This window comes from Sphaeramia orbicularis, chromosome 9, assembly GCF_902148855.1.
Source record: "Sphaeramia orbicularis chromosome 9, fSphaOr1.1, whole genome shotgun sequence".
In the NCBI taxonomy this organism is placed as follows: domain Eukaryota; kingdom Metazoa; phylum Chordata; class Actinopteri; order Kurtiformes; family Apogonidae; genus Sphaeramia; species Sphaeramia orbicularis.
In genome coordinates this window covers 22,025,808-22,042,709 of record NC_043965.1, presented here as the reverse complement: position 1 = coordinate 22,042,709, position 16,902 = coordinate 22,025,808, and the positions used below count along the sequence as shown (strand labels likewise).

Here is a 16,902-nt window from a genome sequence, read left to right as displayed (position 1 = left end):
GAGTCCTCTTTCATCCAAGAATAACTGGAGTATGATGTTGTAACTTTGAAGAGAAGCCTCAAAACGGTTGGCAGCGAGAGTGTAGGTTTTAAAAAGTGATGGTGCATTTGATAGTAGTGGATTTTCAGAGCTGTGGAGTGACACTGATGCCTTCTCGCCGTCTGAAGTTCTGGAAAGGAAAGACGACAGAGCAGGAGAGAGGCTGATTTATATATACAACATGTGTCTAGTGCGGTTGTACAACGGGAATATCAGGATAGGCAGGTAAACAATGAAAAATGAAAACAGCGCATTACCATCTGTGCTCACTTGTCTTACTCATAATTTTTAAAGACTCAAGAATTCAAAGATATTTCTTATCAATTCACTAGATACACAGGACATTGAGATTTCTCGTAGTTTGCAATTTAAATGCCATGTAATTAAAAAAAAAAAAAAAAGAAGTTAATTATTTTAGTTTTATTTCAAGCACATAGAATCATCAGATAGCAAAGAACCGTACAACATGGTCAAACAATATTTCCACGCTCGAAAAGGAGTGGGAAGAAGTATAACTTATAAACTCCCATCCCCTTTTTACAAACTGATAATTAAATTAATTCTGCCTCCTTTGCTTTAACACACTTTTTTTCTCTATACATTTATATACAATAACACAAAGCATCTGTACAAACCATTCACACACACTTTTAGTCACCTCACACACAATCAGATTTGCATATCAACCTTTTTTTATATATATATAAGCTATAATATTTATATGCACTTTAATTATTTACTACAAATACAATCATTAATACATGTGATAATATCTCCTTATCGTGATAGTCTGTATTAATTAATTACAAATGAGTAATACACAATAATATATTTTTTTTGCATTCTTCTGTATTATAACTAGATATTCACTTATTCTGATAATGTTCTATATTTTGTTATTATACTGGATTTATACGTCCTTTTAAATGCACAAATTGAAGAAGACATTTTAAAGTTCTGGTCCAGATTATTCCTCTAACAGAGATACCCTGACTTTTTTAAGTTTGTTCTACACTTAATTTTCTTTAAGATTTCAGTTCCCCTTATATTATAGTGACTTTGCCTCTCCTGTAGGCTGTAGGGGAGCATACGATCATGGGTTTTATACATTATGATAGCAGTATTAAAGTTGACAACATTGTCTAGTTTAAAAAAAAAAAACAGGTAAAGAGAATAAATAAAGTGGTATAAAAGAGAAACTAATAGGATATAAAAGATGTGCATCAAACGTATTTACAATAATGATGGGAGTGCAATGCAGTAACATGAGTTTATACAGAGTTTATATTCATACACAGTTAAAGAGGAGTGATTTAACTAGTGGGTCATGTGACATTATTCCTATGGATGGGATTGTGATGGAGGATTAGGTTTGCACTAACAATTGAAAATATATATAATAAGAATATACAGTCGCGGAAAAAAATTATTAGACCATCAAAAGTCATCAAAAACAATGGTTATGCAATCAAGTCCTAACTCCTGTGTGTATCATGTGACTAAAACAGACAGAAAAGAAAACACAGAATGTCTAAAAGCAGTGTTTTTGGCAGTACAATGCCATAGATATTGATGTAAGAACTTAAGTGATTTCTGTTATTATCAAGAAAACATGGAAAATGCCTAGATATCAGCTCTTAAATTAAACTCTTATGAGCTATTTTTGTTGTTATCATTATATTTGTCCAAACAAATTTACCTTTAGTTTTACCAGGCATTAAAATGAACAAGAAATGGAAGAAAACAAGGGGTGGTCTAATAATTTTTTCCACAACTGTATTTCAGGAAAAAGGCTAATGACATTCATTTTGTCTTCTGTTATTGTACTGTACTTTCCGGACTGTAAGCCGCACTCACCCCATCTCCAACGTCTCACCATCGCTTCATTGATGCAAAGCTTACATGCATCAGCTTTATTTCCTTCTTCGTCAGACGGGTCGATCGTTTGCCCAGAAAACATAAATTAGTCGCATTATTTTAGAGCCACGGGTTCACACTGTGTTGAAAAAAGTAGCAGCTTATAGACTGGAAATTAAGGTAATTGTACTTTTCTTTAGTTCGGACAAGGTACAGTTTTTAGATGTTAACTGCTTGTCTGAACAAAAGAGAAAAAGAAAAGTACAACTGTATTTCAGGTATAAGATTAGAACATTAGGAGAATAAAGTTGCTACCATTTTGGAGAAAAAAAGGCAAAATATACAACAGTAAAGTACATTTTCCTGAATTCTATGTTAATAATGAGAATATAGCTGCAATGTTTCAAGAAAAAAGTTATAATTTTATGAGAATAAACTCGTAAAGAAGGCAACATATCAGAGGAGCGGTCTGAAAATATGACTCTTTACTTGTAGTAGAAGAGAAAAAGTTGTGGGTTGTGCCACATGGGATCTTATTTCAGGGGGAAAGCAAAACAAAACATTTTTTATTTATTGCACAGTTTATTGTACAACTGTTGACCTATCAGACTGTGAAAAAGATGTTTATACAAAGACCACACACTCAAAAAGCCATGGAGGGGATGTCATTGTACGTGTCTCTCCATCATCTCTTCAGTCTTATCATGTCTATGCAGCTTCACCATAACTAGATTTGTAGTAAATGTTGCCGCTGTTGATCCCTTTTCACCCCACTCTTTAAGGTGGAGGGAAAATGTGCTATAGTAATCATCGTTTTAGTGTTGATGTGTATCATGTTCATCTAGAGACGCAGTCCATTCAGCTGTTTAACACCAAACTAAATGTTTCTTTACTATCGTCACCACAACTTAATTACCTTTTAACCCATAAAGACCCAGTGCTATTTTTGTGTCAGCTCCCAAATGATTTTTTTCTCTATTTTTAACTTTTTCTGAAGTGATTTATCACCATCTATTCTAATATAATGCTCAGTATTTTGCATTTTTAAGTATAAATCAGGTATTTTCCTATATTTAATTCACTGATCATGTAGATGTTCATTAAAGCTCAGATTAAAGTTGAGGGTTATTCTACCAAAGCAGACAAAATAGAAGAAAAAGTGTCTTTTTCAGTCCAATCTGACATTAACTGAACATAAGCCCTGTTTGTCCATCCACTGTCATTGATCCAACTCCATGAATTAACACTGTAGAACAGGGGTGTCAAACATGTGGCCCGGGGGCCTAATGCGGCCCGCCAAAGGGTCCAATCCGGCCCACGGGATGAATTTGCAAAGTGCAAAAATGACACTTTAGATATTAACAATCAAGGATGTTGAAGTCGTTTTTGTTCAGGTTCCACATACAGACCAATGTGATCTCAACTAAAATAATAATAGCATAATAACCTATAAATAATAGCTCCAAATCTTCTTAGTTTAATGTGAAAAATGTAATATTATATCACATCTATAAATAAGTAATGATAACTCCAAATTTTTCTCTTTGTTTTAGTGTAAAAACTTACATTAAATGATGAAAACATTAACATTTACAAACTATTCTTTAACAATAAAATGCGAAAAACCTGAAATTTTGAAAGTGAAATTTTAACATCATTCTTCTTGTTATTAAATATTTTGTGCCTTTGTAGATCCAATCTGTAATATGCATGTATAAATGGTAAATTGAGGTGTAATATTGTTAAAATTGCACTTATTTTTCTCAAGAAATTTCAGTTTTTTCAGGTTATTCACATCAATTTTGTTTGGATAGTTTGCAAATGTACATATTTGTATAATTTAATTTTGATTGCACTAAAACAAAGAGAAAAATTTGGAGTCGTCATTATTTACAGGTTATTATGCTATTGTTTTACTGGTTCGGCCCACTGGAGATCAATTTGGGCTTAATGTGGCCCCTGAACTAAAATGAGTTTGACACCCCTGCTGTAGAAGATGACGGTGTTTCCACGGTAACTGCAGAATCTCTGAATGTCCAAATGGGTCATATCTGATAACCATGACAAGATGAATAACTGTATTTTACACCAATTATTTACATGTATTGATAGGATTAGTGGATTAACATGTATTAAACAGTTTAGATCAGTCAATGGATGTTTGGGTCTTTATGGGTTAAGTTGACAAACATTGTGGCATGATTCATTCATTCATCATTGACACATTTTTTCCAAAGCTAGGTCTTACTTTATTCTTGTAGTATTATGAATTTCTTCTTTAAATACCTAATTGTCCTTCATAATATGGTACATTAGTTGAACTTATCTATATGCACCAGTACTGAACAATATTCTTAATAAAACAAACATCACTTCCTTCAAATCAAATGCCAGTGTTCAAGAGATTAGAACAAGTCGACCATTAGAAACATGTCATGTCTAATAGATAACAAACCCTGTTTCCATCTGTGCTCATCTTTCTGTGCAAAATATATTTGCAACGGATCAAAATCTTTTTTCCCTCAGTTGTGTCCCTTTTGATCAGTTCATCTCAGGACTGAGTGATGTGGCTTCTGTCCGGTTTGGTCATATACCTGAGGACCTTCTCCAGCTATTGAGCAGCATCCTAAATGAACAGAGCGCCTCATTTCAGACAGACTTTCAACAAAAAAGCACTGGATCAGTTGGATAGAAGGGGGAAATGATGGATTTCTATATATACACTCCTGTTGTAATTAAGGTTTTTATTTTGTTGTTTTTGTTTTTTTAACCCTTAGGGGTCTGAGTCTATTTTAGCCATTTTTGAGTACTTTTGATTTTGCCTTTATATACTACGTAAAGAAATGTTTACTGTACCCATGTTTGGTATCTTTTTGTTTCACCATAACTTCATCTATTTCATCTGCCTATTATTTTTTCACTTTAACCTACTATATCAACACAAAAGGCCAGAAAACACACAAAAAATCTAAAATCCGATTTGAAAAATATACATAATTTATTGCATAAATGACACAAAGATGCTTAACAAACCTTTTCAAAGACTTTAAAAGTGAATGTTGGTTCCAAATACTAGGTATATAAAATCAAAATTGTTATAAATTAAAGCTATACTCAAATATTTGACATAAAAGCATATTTTTACATGGGTGTTTTCTCTGGTTTTCTACCCCCTCACCCTCACCTCGGTTTCCGTATCCGGTTCAGGTGGGGTTATTCTTACCCTTACCTGTAATACTAATGCAGTCTGTGGATTAGAATCCACAGATTCGGCCAGTTTTTTCCATTTTGAAAAGGGACAAAAAATCACAAAGATATGGTCAGAAATATAACGCCCGCCCACCTCATTTTCATACTGTATTCACGTTTGTTTGCTCCAGTTTCAAACCACCATATCTCCGGTTGTATTTGCTCTATCAACATCAAATAAAAAGTGGGAGAGTTTTTCAAGGTTCAAGTCAAATTTTCCCCAGTAGTCTTTGTGACCAGCTTCCGACACTACGACATGTTGAATATGTCATGCGATTGAGTCACGGGGCCATGACCGTGGACCCTTAAGGAGAAAAAAAATGAGATTTGATTGTATTCACTATGCATGACTCTTAGGTTTAACTAAGCCACTGGTTCCCAACTTTTTTTTTTGGCACATGACCCCATTTTAACATCACAAATTTCTGGTGAGCCCAGATATTCAAAACGGAGGCTTTTTTTTCTAAAATTAATTTGTTTTTGATCATGTAATAGTTTGCTATACTATGTTGCAAATAAACATTAATTTTAGACGACATTTAGTCTATATAATGTATATTATTATGGATGGAGGCAGAAAAGCCAGGTGTAGATTACTGCACAAAGTGAGAATTTTATTTTCCTTGGTCAGGATATGTACAGTCAGTCCAGCTTGGATTTCCAAGGCTGACAATTAATACTGAACAAACAATAACTCAAACTATGAATTATGAAAGAGCTGCAGCATCTGAAACTGACCACAATGAACATTTGACACATAAACAGCACCACAGTGCTTCAGTTTCAGCTTCAGAGTTTGTCATGTCTTTTATGTATTGAGATTGTCTCTCAACTCACCTTTTTATTTGTGAGTTTTTATTTTTTCCATTACTAGTTATTTCAGGCGACCCCACCGAACTAAGCATTCTCTCCCTCTGGAAACATCTTTTCTGTGTTCATACAATACAAAAACAGCACTGAAATACTAACTACAAAGCAAGAAGTCATGAGATGAGGGCAAAAAATCAGAGACAGATGAGATGTGTGAGTGAATCTTTTAATAAAAAGCAGGAGAGGATTAAAAAGGGCTTGAAAAACAAATTATTCCAGGAGTGCGAGTCTGTGTAGTAGAACTGGAGAGCATTCACTTAAAGCAGGGGTGTCCAAACTTTTTTTAAAGAGGGCCAGATCTGATAATGTGGAGATTGACAGGGGCCAGTTATCCCTTCGGACGTTTTTTTAAACAGTAAAAATTACATATAAAAGCGATAATTTTAAAAACAACTTTATTTTCATTGTCAAAATATAATTTTTTTTAAATGGCAATGTAACCAAATCTAAGCCACTCAGGTGTGAACAAATTAAAAAAAAAAACAAAACATTTCTGCCTTCCTTTCACATCTGGAGTCAGATAACATAGAACAAACTGTATAGAGTATCTTAAACTTCCAAAAAGTTGATAAAAATCTTAACCCCACATTCATTTTAAACATGACTTATATGAGTAATCATTACTCATATATTACTCAGTAATGTAAAGTCTGTTAACGTTTAAGATGAAAACATATGACTCTTACTCTTGTCTTTCACAAAATCATTCAGAAAGTAATATTTGTGTCACATCTACAAGTACATAACACCAGCAATTATAGGCAACTAACCTGGCAACTTGGTAGCCTGTCTTGGTGGTGAATTCATTGAACTCACAGGTTCACATGAAGAGTCACTGTTGTAAGTTTAAAGCAGCTTGAATTTGCTTCACTTTTTCAGAACGCTCACTCCCTGCTAGCTTGTCGTATGCGTTAGCATGTTTTGTCTGCTAGTGTGTCTTTACATTGAATTCCTTAAACAAGACAACAGTCTCTTGACAAATTAGGCAAACACAATCACCTCGATTTTCAGTGAAAAAAATTTGTAATTCCCATCTCTCCTGGAAGCGGCGGCCCTCACTGTCAACTTCCGTTTTTTTTATTTACAGGCGCCATGGTTAGAAATTAGCGAAAATGGTTCATGGCAAAGTCACAGAGCCAGATAGAGTTAGAGTGGTGCTGCCACCATGAGGTGACAGGAGAAACTGCATTTTGAACCTTTTATGATTCATGTATTCGGATCAACAGTCCAAGCGGGCCATAAATAATACAGTACAAAACCGAAGCTGGGGGCCGTATAAAATCTGACCGCGGGCCGTGATTGGCCCCCGGGCCGGACTTTGGACATGCCTGACTTAAAGAAACTGCATGAATGTTAAACACAATATTACTGGAAAAAAATAAAGGTTTTAGTAAATATCCTAGCCTGAATAACAACAGAGAATATAAATATATATATAAGTGATATTTAATTAGGGGTATTACAGGATAAAAATGCTAAATATGAGAAGAAAAATGACAGAGGCTGAGGTTTCTTGTGCTGTGTCTAGTGAGTTATCCATGAAAAATGGTATCATGACATTGTACTGGTCACACAGGAGAAAAAGCAGCAGACATAAAAGAGCAGAGCATGAGTCACGAAATTGCAGAGTGAGTCTGTCGGCTATTTAAGAGGCTGGCAGTGCAGCGAGCCCATCAGTCAACCACATAGCCAAACAAACAGGTATTTAGCCGGGCAGCAAGATATCCACTGAACCACCGAGTTAGATCTACAGCCAGAAATCCAGTTGACCCGTCAGTCGGACAACTAGAACAGGAAAGCAGGCCAGGTAACTGAGGCCTGGTAAGCATAAATGAATATAAATAGATCTGGAAAATAAATGAGTCATTAAACGTTATGTTTGACTGTAATGCAAAGAACACAGTCTGATACATATACAAGTACTGTCATGTTGTAGCAGATTTTGCTTTGAGTGGAAAAAGAAATACAGAAGCAGTGTTCGCCCACAGCGACAGAGGCCACAGTGGAGAATGAGAGAGGAAGCAGGCGAGACACAGTGCTAACAATGGAGGGTTATATTGAAGGGACACAATAGGGGGCCTTTGAAGCTACTGAACTGGCATCCAGTAAGGCTGCTCCACACCACCCATGCCTACTCTAAAATTCAAAAGAAACACACACAAGCTGTGACCCACACACACAAATTCTTTAAGTCTTACCTTTGACAGGAATTGCTCAGAAGTATAGAAGAACTCAGGGGGTGCCTTGAAGAACACCTCAAAGAGAAGCTCCCCTGTTCTCAAACACAGAGGACTCACTGTAATAATAACAATGTGCCCTGTTTAAGGATAACTTTATTCTTAATATTAATTGTATTAACAGCTCCAGCAAGTCACCAGAGGTCAGTTTTACTGCTTTGTTGTTATCACCTGCTAAATTAAACTATCAGTTTAGTGGACGCACATTTCTTTGTTCATTAGGTAGTGTCATGGTGGGATCATCAAGGTTATAATAGTTTTGGATTTTTCATTATAGTTTAGTTTTATTTATTTTTTTACTTTTTTTTTTCTCTAATTCAGTTAGTTTGAATTCGTTTTTAGAGCAGGTTTGCTAGTTTTTATTAGTTTTTGTTATTTTCTAAATGCTTAGTTTTAGTTTCTTTATATCTTTTATCTTCCTCGCCGTCGAATTCAAATAAATCCCGTACAGGACTCTGCTGCTTTCTCCCAACTCCATCTTTCCAGGTAGAGTGGGGACGAAAAACTGACTCTTAACGACAATTGACGAAAAGTGACGGACCGTTAAATATCATATGGTGCCAGCAGCTAAAATTGCTTGAGGGAAATATATCGATTTCATATCAATCCTACATTGACAAAGATGAAAACGAAGGGAATTTTATCCAGAATTTTTATACATTTTAGTTAGTTTTGTAAGCACACAATACAGTTTCAGTTAGTTATAATTTTTTTTCTTTTAATTATAGTTTTTATTTATTTCAGTTAACCAAAATGTTTTTACAATTCTAGTTTTTGTCATTTCATTAACGATACTAACCTTGGTGATCATGTTGAACTTCAGAATGAGTTCACACCAGCAACAGAGCAAATTAACCCCAACAGACTGATTTATTGTGATCTCCAACACCCCATCAACAGGGGTATTGTCATACCCTTCAGTGTCTGTGTGTCCATTGGTGTCAATGCGATTACTCTTCACCAAGATGCTTACGCAGGTCTTGAACTAAATTTTCTGTTAAAGTCTTAATAAAGTTTGGAAAAAGGTTTCTGTCTTAGCCAAATTTTAGAGTATGCTCAAATGTGCATAATCTTGTAAGTTAAAAAATACATAAGGAAAACATATTAAAACAAACTCAACATGATTTCACAAACCAGTCAATACTGGAATGATTCTAGTGAAACTTGTTTGTGTAGTATTCATGCACTTTTATGATTTTTATATGTTTTGAAAATGTTTCTGCCAGTACAACATCATTTACTTCGTTTTATGCACTCAGTCATTCATACCTTTATTAAAATGAACTTTTGTACAACACACAACAGGTACAATCTCACCCAAAAAGAGTAGGCACACAAGTTTAAAAGTACATCAAGTCAAGGTCAGGGGGAAAAAAAAATAGAAGATTTGAAAAAGTCTGGAATTTTTATTTGGATAAAGAGCAAACACCCTGTTCAACAAATTATCCAATCTCCCTTGTGTTTGGTATTTTGGTGTAAATTGGGCAGCTCTAAGATGAGCATTATGGGCGTCGACCTTGACCTTCATTTTCAAGGTCAAATTGAATTTGGATGACAATGTTGACAGACATTTTTCATTTCTTTTGGGGTCGGTGCATGGTCATGGGGACAGATAGGAGAAATGACCACAAATGAAGAGAGGGGATAGGGATACTAGGGTAGGAAATAACAGGGGTCTTGGTACAGCCCAGTCCTTGTCAAAAAGGGCCTCAGTGGGGTCAGTACAATGTCAACATTGGCTTTGTTTCCCTGCATCTAACCACTGTGACGTAATTTATTAGTATATATGATTTTATCCCCTGTATTATTTGGTGAAAATAACATACTTTCCTGTATTTAATTTTCTGATCATGTTGATGATCATAAAATCTCTGACCTCAAAGTTTTTTTTTTTTTTTTGTTTTTTTTTAAACCTTTATTTAACCAGGAAAAAAGATCCCATTGAGATTAAGAACCTCTTTTCCAAGGCAGTACTGGCCAAGAGGTAGTGTGAAATACAACAATTTACAGGACAAGTCAAACTATGAAAAACAAGTGCAAATCATTGAGTTAGTCTCTAGCACTTTGAGTTTGGATTTAAAATTATTATTATTATTATTATTATTATTATTATTATTATTATTATTATTATATGAGAACAGAAGAAAACTGAAAGTGTTTGTTTTTTTCTTCATCAATTTTTCATTAACTAAACATATAAACAGTCATTTGTCAAACTTCATGGATTTTTCTGATGAATCATTGCTTCAGAAGATGTCTCCATGTTCATGCTGCTTGTGAACGTCCAAATGGGTTATACTGTATCTGATGCTGCTGAATATTTGTAGATTATTTAAGTGTGTTTATTTATTAATTTATAGGTATAGTTGTTAAAATATTATAAACCGTTGTAGATTAGTAGATGCTTTTGGTCACCAGTGGCTGCAGGTCTTTGTGGATTAAAGAAGGAAACTGTATTGTATCTGACGTGTAGGTTATTTATCATTGTTTCTCCCTTGACCTCACTAAAAGGACTTTGTTACCATGTATACACACAGCCAAGTATGTTGAAAAATTGATATTTTCTATGCGTTTTTGCCTTTCATCTGCATGGAAACTCTGATTTAGGTGATCGGAAACAATTATTTATGAAAACTCCAGTTGTCAAATATGCACCCTTTATTTATCATAACGCTAACCCCATTGTAGTTCTCTATAGTTGTATGAAAACTTTTCTGAAAATTATCTGGTATGTACAACTTTGTTAATGAAAATAAATTTGTTTCTAGAAAAAAACTCGGCTAATATCACCTTCAGAACTAGGAAATGGAGGTAATTCATGTATTTTTATTGCAGTTGTGCGTATTTGCAGTGCACACAGGATCAATGTGGATGTCCTAAACACAGGCTCATGACTGGCTGATTTAAATTGGCTGAATACTTGTATTTGTTCTCTGCAGTGATATCCATCGAGGTGCATTCCACTGAATAAAAATAGTTTTGATACCAGACAGAGTGAACAGTGCTTTATGTACTGTAAGAGATTGCGCAGTACACACTCTGATGTATAAGCCCCTGTTTATACACTGATTTTGATAGAGCAGTGAAGTGTGACTATTGGTGTGTGCATATTTGTAATGTAGAAGGAGGATATTGCTCCATAAAACCACAAAAGCATTCTTCATCTGCCCCAATAACTGCAAAGTATAAAAAACAGAGGACACTGACTGCATGTCGGGAGCATCGGTTATTGTATATTTTACTATTTAAGCACGTTCATGAACCAAAATACACCCGTTTCATTCCATTTTTCCATCGTAACGTCGTCATAAATCCAAGTTATATAATTTCCTCGCTGTGTATTTTGTCTTACACACAATCGTGAAGCAGGAAACAAACTGACCTTTTAAAACGAATGTGCAGTCGATCTTGATTTGATTCAGTCATTGTCCAGGGACTGAAAGAACTGTGTCTAAAGCAACCTTTACTTGTCGACGCGGACCCAAATTTCCCCCCATCCCCACCCCCACATTTCGGACCATTCAGTTGTGTTGGAACTTAACAGAGTCATTTCCCCAGCTGGATTAAATGTTTTATAAAAGTCACTTGTACAGCCTGAAATCAACATGAAAATTGTTCTGAGACTTAACAATAGGTTTGCTCCGGTAACTTAATCGGCCCTTCATGGGTTCTGGCAGCATGAAACCCAAAATCCCAAAATACCCTCTGCATGTGGAATGATTCACAAAGGTCATGTTTCTAAGGCTATTGAAGTCCGACGTACAGCAGTCACAGTTTGGCATATATTTGGACACATTGGCAGCTTGTGCTATGAGAAAAAAAAAAAAAAGTGAGCCCGATTGGACAGGATTCACTTCATCTTCCCTTTGGCATGAACTTTAACTATCGTCTTATTTACATATTTATTCACTTGTTATCAATGAGGCTGCGGTTAAAACTAAATGATGAAGATAATAAGAAAAGAATCATTTTAGAAACCAGCGCACACGTGACCTTTTGAAGCAGAAACGCTCTTAGAACAACCGAACCTCCATCTGCCGTATCTCTGTACAGAACAGTGTATAAGAGATAGCAATATAAGAGACATGCAAACACGAAGGGATTATTGAGTAGAATATAGAGTGCGGTACTACACACTATAGTGCCTTCAGGCTCGTGGTAAAACCTCATGTCAACAGTAAATGTATTGCCTGCGAAACATACAGCAAACCCAGAAAAAAAGACAGCGAGAAAATGATAACAAATTTGAATTAAATCAAATGCTATAAGCGATGCAGAAAAGCCCCGAAAGGAAGACGGAAAAAGCAAGATTACAGTGGCGCAAGAGAAGGGGAGCGAGATAAAGGGAATATGGGATTACGTGGGTGTCACATATATTATTGAGTCTCGGCTAGGGGGAGTGGGAGTGAGCAGAGCGCCTGTTGGTCTGAGTCGACGTAACACTGAACCCCTGCTACAAGGATGAATGAGGCTAATTTCTAACTGGCTTCAATAAAGGCAGAGAGGAAGAGCTCACAGGCTGCAAATCAATCATTACTTTGTTTGCGTGTGTACGAGATGTGCATACCTAAAAGTGTATAATGCGCGCTTGTCAGGGAGATTGCACGTGTGTGTGTGTGTGTGTGTGTGTGTGTGGAATTGATCTATATGCATTTAAAGGCTACAGTAACCCACAACACCTCTGAGCGGAGTGGAAAAATCCACTTTCCTCTATTCATTCATTGTTAATGCACAAATAAATAGATTTATTTTTTTTTCCTCAGGGCCAGGGTTGGAGTGACAGCAATTTTTGGAGCCCCACAGAAAGCTAAGGCAGTTAGCTTTTACTGTATCACAACAAGATTTTAGAGGACAAGGCCACAAAAGTTGTTTATAACAAGACGGGGATAAAGAGGTTTTATATTTGGGGACGGACAAGCCACTTTTCATTGTAATGTGCCTCAGGGAGCATTAAATTGTAATAGCATGGCCCGACAGGCATTTACACGTTCTGTTCAGAGTGATCAAGCCTAATGTTTGTGAATTAATATGTTGCATTTGCCAGTTCTACTTTTTAAAGTTCTGTCGCAACTGTTATATCTGTGTGTTATGAGTGGAACTGTAAAAATTAGACATTTCTCATATGTCTCTCCAGAAGAGCAGAGCGATTCAGTTGTCTGCAGTTTCTCCCACTTTATATTTCCACGAGTAGAAGATCATATCTGTGCCAAAGCATCAGATCAGATCTGTTAATCCAAACATAATCTTTCAGGATGTGCTCTGCTGTTTCAACAGTTTTCTTTCTAGAAGCAAAGTGGTGCTTGTATGTGTTAGTGTTATGGGATTCATATGCTCTTTCTTTCTTTCTTTCTTTCTTTCTTTCTTTCTTTCTTTCTTTCTTTCTTTCACCCACTCACAAACTTATTTTTCGCACTCTGTATAAAAACTCTGACCAATTTGCACTACAATAATATATACAGAAACATCACAAACATAAAAATCCCTCCCTCCCTCTTTCTTTCTTTCATTCTTTCTTTCTTTCTTTCTTTCTTTCTTTCTTTCTTTCACCCACTCACAAACTTATTTTTTGCACTCTGACCAATTTGCACTACAATAATACATACATAAACATATATTTAACAGACTGGATCCCTGTACACATCCACTCACTGTATAAAACTCTACTCTGCACTCTATAGTCTGTACATATTACAAATCCACTGTAAATCTCATCCTGTTGTTGTACTTGTCTCTAGTCCAGTGTTTGTGTATATTACGTCTATGTTCAAGTGCGATTGGGTTCATGTTGTTTTGGGTTCATGTTGAAACATGTGAGTAAAGAAAAACCGAAGCCAAATTCGTTGTGTGTGTGTTCACATACTTGGCCAATAAAGCTGATTCTGAGTCTTTCTTTCTTTCTTTATAGGTGGAGAGGTTCCCTACACCACTCTCGCTACAAGAATGATGATGGGTGTTTGGTGGATGTTTGCTCTAATTGTCATTTCTTCATACACTGCCAACCTCGCAGCGTTCCTCACCATCACACGGATAGAGAACTCTATACAGTAAGTATCTGAAACACCTATCATAACTACATCAGTGCAGTGGTGGAAAAGAAGTGCATTTATTCATGTATTTTTTTCCAGCTTTGGTTACCAGTTAATCTGATGTCTTAGAAAAAACAGTGTGTTATCAGCTTCACTAATTGTTTAATTCTAAAACAGATTAGTACACTGCAAAAATCCAAATCTTACCAAGTGTATTTTTCTCATTTCTAGTCAAAATATCTCATCACACTTAAAATAGGACATAATCACCTAAAGAGTAACTTTTACATGAGATATAAGAACTTATTTATAGACAGCAGATCTTGAAAATCTTACTTCAAGAAATCCTACCAAGATCATTTTCACTTGTTCCATTGGCAGATTTTTTTTTTTGCTTAATTCAAGATCAAGATCAAAAAGCCTGAACCATTAAATCACTGACAGAAAATTCCTGTTCTTTAAAACTGGAGCCTTTATCGGTCCTTCTTAACAACCCAAAAATGTTTTTTTTCAAATATCAATTTCCATGAGTTTCAATTTGATACATCGGGTCTCAATGCTCAAATATTATTCTGAACAAACAAAAACATAATATAACACAAACCAGTCTAACAAATCGGTAATTCCTTTTCAAAAATTGGCAAAGTTCTGCCTCCTTCCTCATTAATGACAATCTTATAGTGTCACTGGAAAGGCCTCTGGTGAACGAATCCCTCCCCCCTGGTGGATTATCTGTGTATTGCATGTATCTAATTGTATACATCAGGTTTTTCCAAGAAAAAATATCACACTGATCATGTAGAGGGCTTCAAAACTCATGTATCAAATATGATTCGTTTGGTGTTATAGGGTTAATGATACATTTTAGGCAATTTTTTAAATATTTGAAAGTATTAATACTACATATGGGCCCTTTCAATATGGTATTCCACGCAAAACTTTTTCTTGTATACCATTATTTTTACATCATTGCATCATTACTTTTACTTTAGTGTCTAGTTTCACCCTCCTCATGTCATACAGCGGGAACTTTTTGCCTCTGTATCTAAACATAATGTTCTATAGAGGCAAGTAAACTCAGGGCACCTATAAAACTAATTATGTACACAACCCAGCATACAACAATTTACCACAGTGTGTGTATGCTGGTGTGTAGAAGTCAGTGTTTCTAGCCCACCACACTTTTCCTACCTGCTTTATAGTCGCTCAGTGTGGAAATTCATTCCAACAGGCAGGTGTAATGCATAATAGGCAACACATATGCACACACACACACAATTACTTATCCTTTACTTCCACTTTAATTTCAGTCTCCCCCACTTCTTCTTCAGCCCGTTGTAGGATAATTTCCTGCCTGCCTCAAGTTTGGATCTATTATTGTGCGTATACGTGTGCGTTTCGAATAATGAAGATAGGGGAGATAAGGACACCGAAAACAATGCAAAAAAAAACTGGGAGTCGGGGTGAGGTTCGACATGTTCCTCTCAGGGGCAGCTCATGTATAAAAGTAACTGGCATGGCCTCCCACTCTAATTTTTCTTTACCACTTACACACACACACTTTGTCTCTCACACACACATTAATTCCCGAAGCTCAGTGCCCTCTGTTTATCTATCCTTGTGATAATATGTTTGCCCCTTTCTCTCCTGGTGGCATCAGGAAACGCTCATCTCTCATTGGACTAATCAGCATTGCCGAAGCATCCGCTATGCCTGGCAGTGCCACAGTTAATTGTGCTTGGCTTTGGAATAAACAACATTTATTTCTCCAAATCTCATCACTATCTGTCTTTTAATTTGTTTGTGTCAGTTTGTCTCTCTGTCTTCCTCTTTTCTTGTACCTTTTTGTCATTGGGAGACCCCTTCTTTGTTTCTTTTCTTTCATTTTGTCTCCACACTCTTTATCTCCACATAGAGTTTTTACCCACAAGTTTTAGTCCTTGCGTCCAATTTCACAGAGGACATGTAGACAGAATGACTTTTTTTGTCTTTGTTAATCCTATTCTGCTTTTTTCTTCACAAATTTACTGTCATTAACTAGTGCTTCTCAGTTTCTTGCCTCATTCAGCATCCACTGAGCTAATTAAGGATTTCCATAAATTTTAATGCATTATGTTTAATGTGTTGACTCTTCTGGGGTCATTAGTGGCATAATTATCACCAAAACAGCAGCACCCAATGGCCTTGGGGTTCTAAAGATGGGTGATGGAGTGAGCAGCAGGGGCGAACACCCCCCAAAGTAAACCGCCAGTAATCACAAAGTGTAACAAAAAGCTCAATGGAGAGGTGGAGCGAAAAAACAGTCATGTTGTGATTAGCCTGCAATTTCATCTGATAAATGCTTGATTAACATATTACATAGAGTGAAAAGAATTGTAATTGAGTGATAGGAGAGTGAATTAATTTGGTATGTAAAAGGACCGGAGAAAGAAACGGTCAGAGAAAGTCGGGAAGCGCTACATCTCTTAGAGTCTCAGTGAACCATCAGGACAGACTTGGTTTTTAAGTATTAATGCCCTTGTTTCATCCTGGAAATGAAATAACAAGTGAGCATTCAGAACCCTCTCTGGACTATTTCACGCTTGGATGTTTTCCCTCAATTTCAGTGTGAATCCTCTAGGAAA

The 16,902-nt window shown here is 35.9% G+C and overlaps 1 protein-coding gene across 1 annotated transcript in view; it reads left to right on the top strand.

The window, feature by feature from the left end:
- grid2 (glutamate receptor, ionotropic, delta 2) overlaps positions 1 to 16,902 on the top strand; it is a 905,841-nt gene that overhangs the window by 822,782 nt on the left and 66,157 nt on the right. The window contains exon 12 of the mRNA XM_030143377.1: positions 14,158 to 14,296. Coding sequence (XP_029999237.1) covers positions 14,158 to 14,296 — 139 coding nt within the window. The remainder of the gene's footprint in view (positions 1 to 14,157; positions 14,297 to 16,902) is intronic.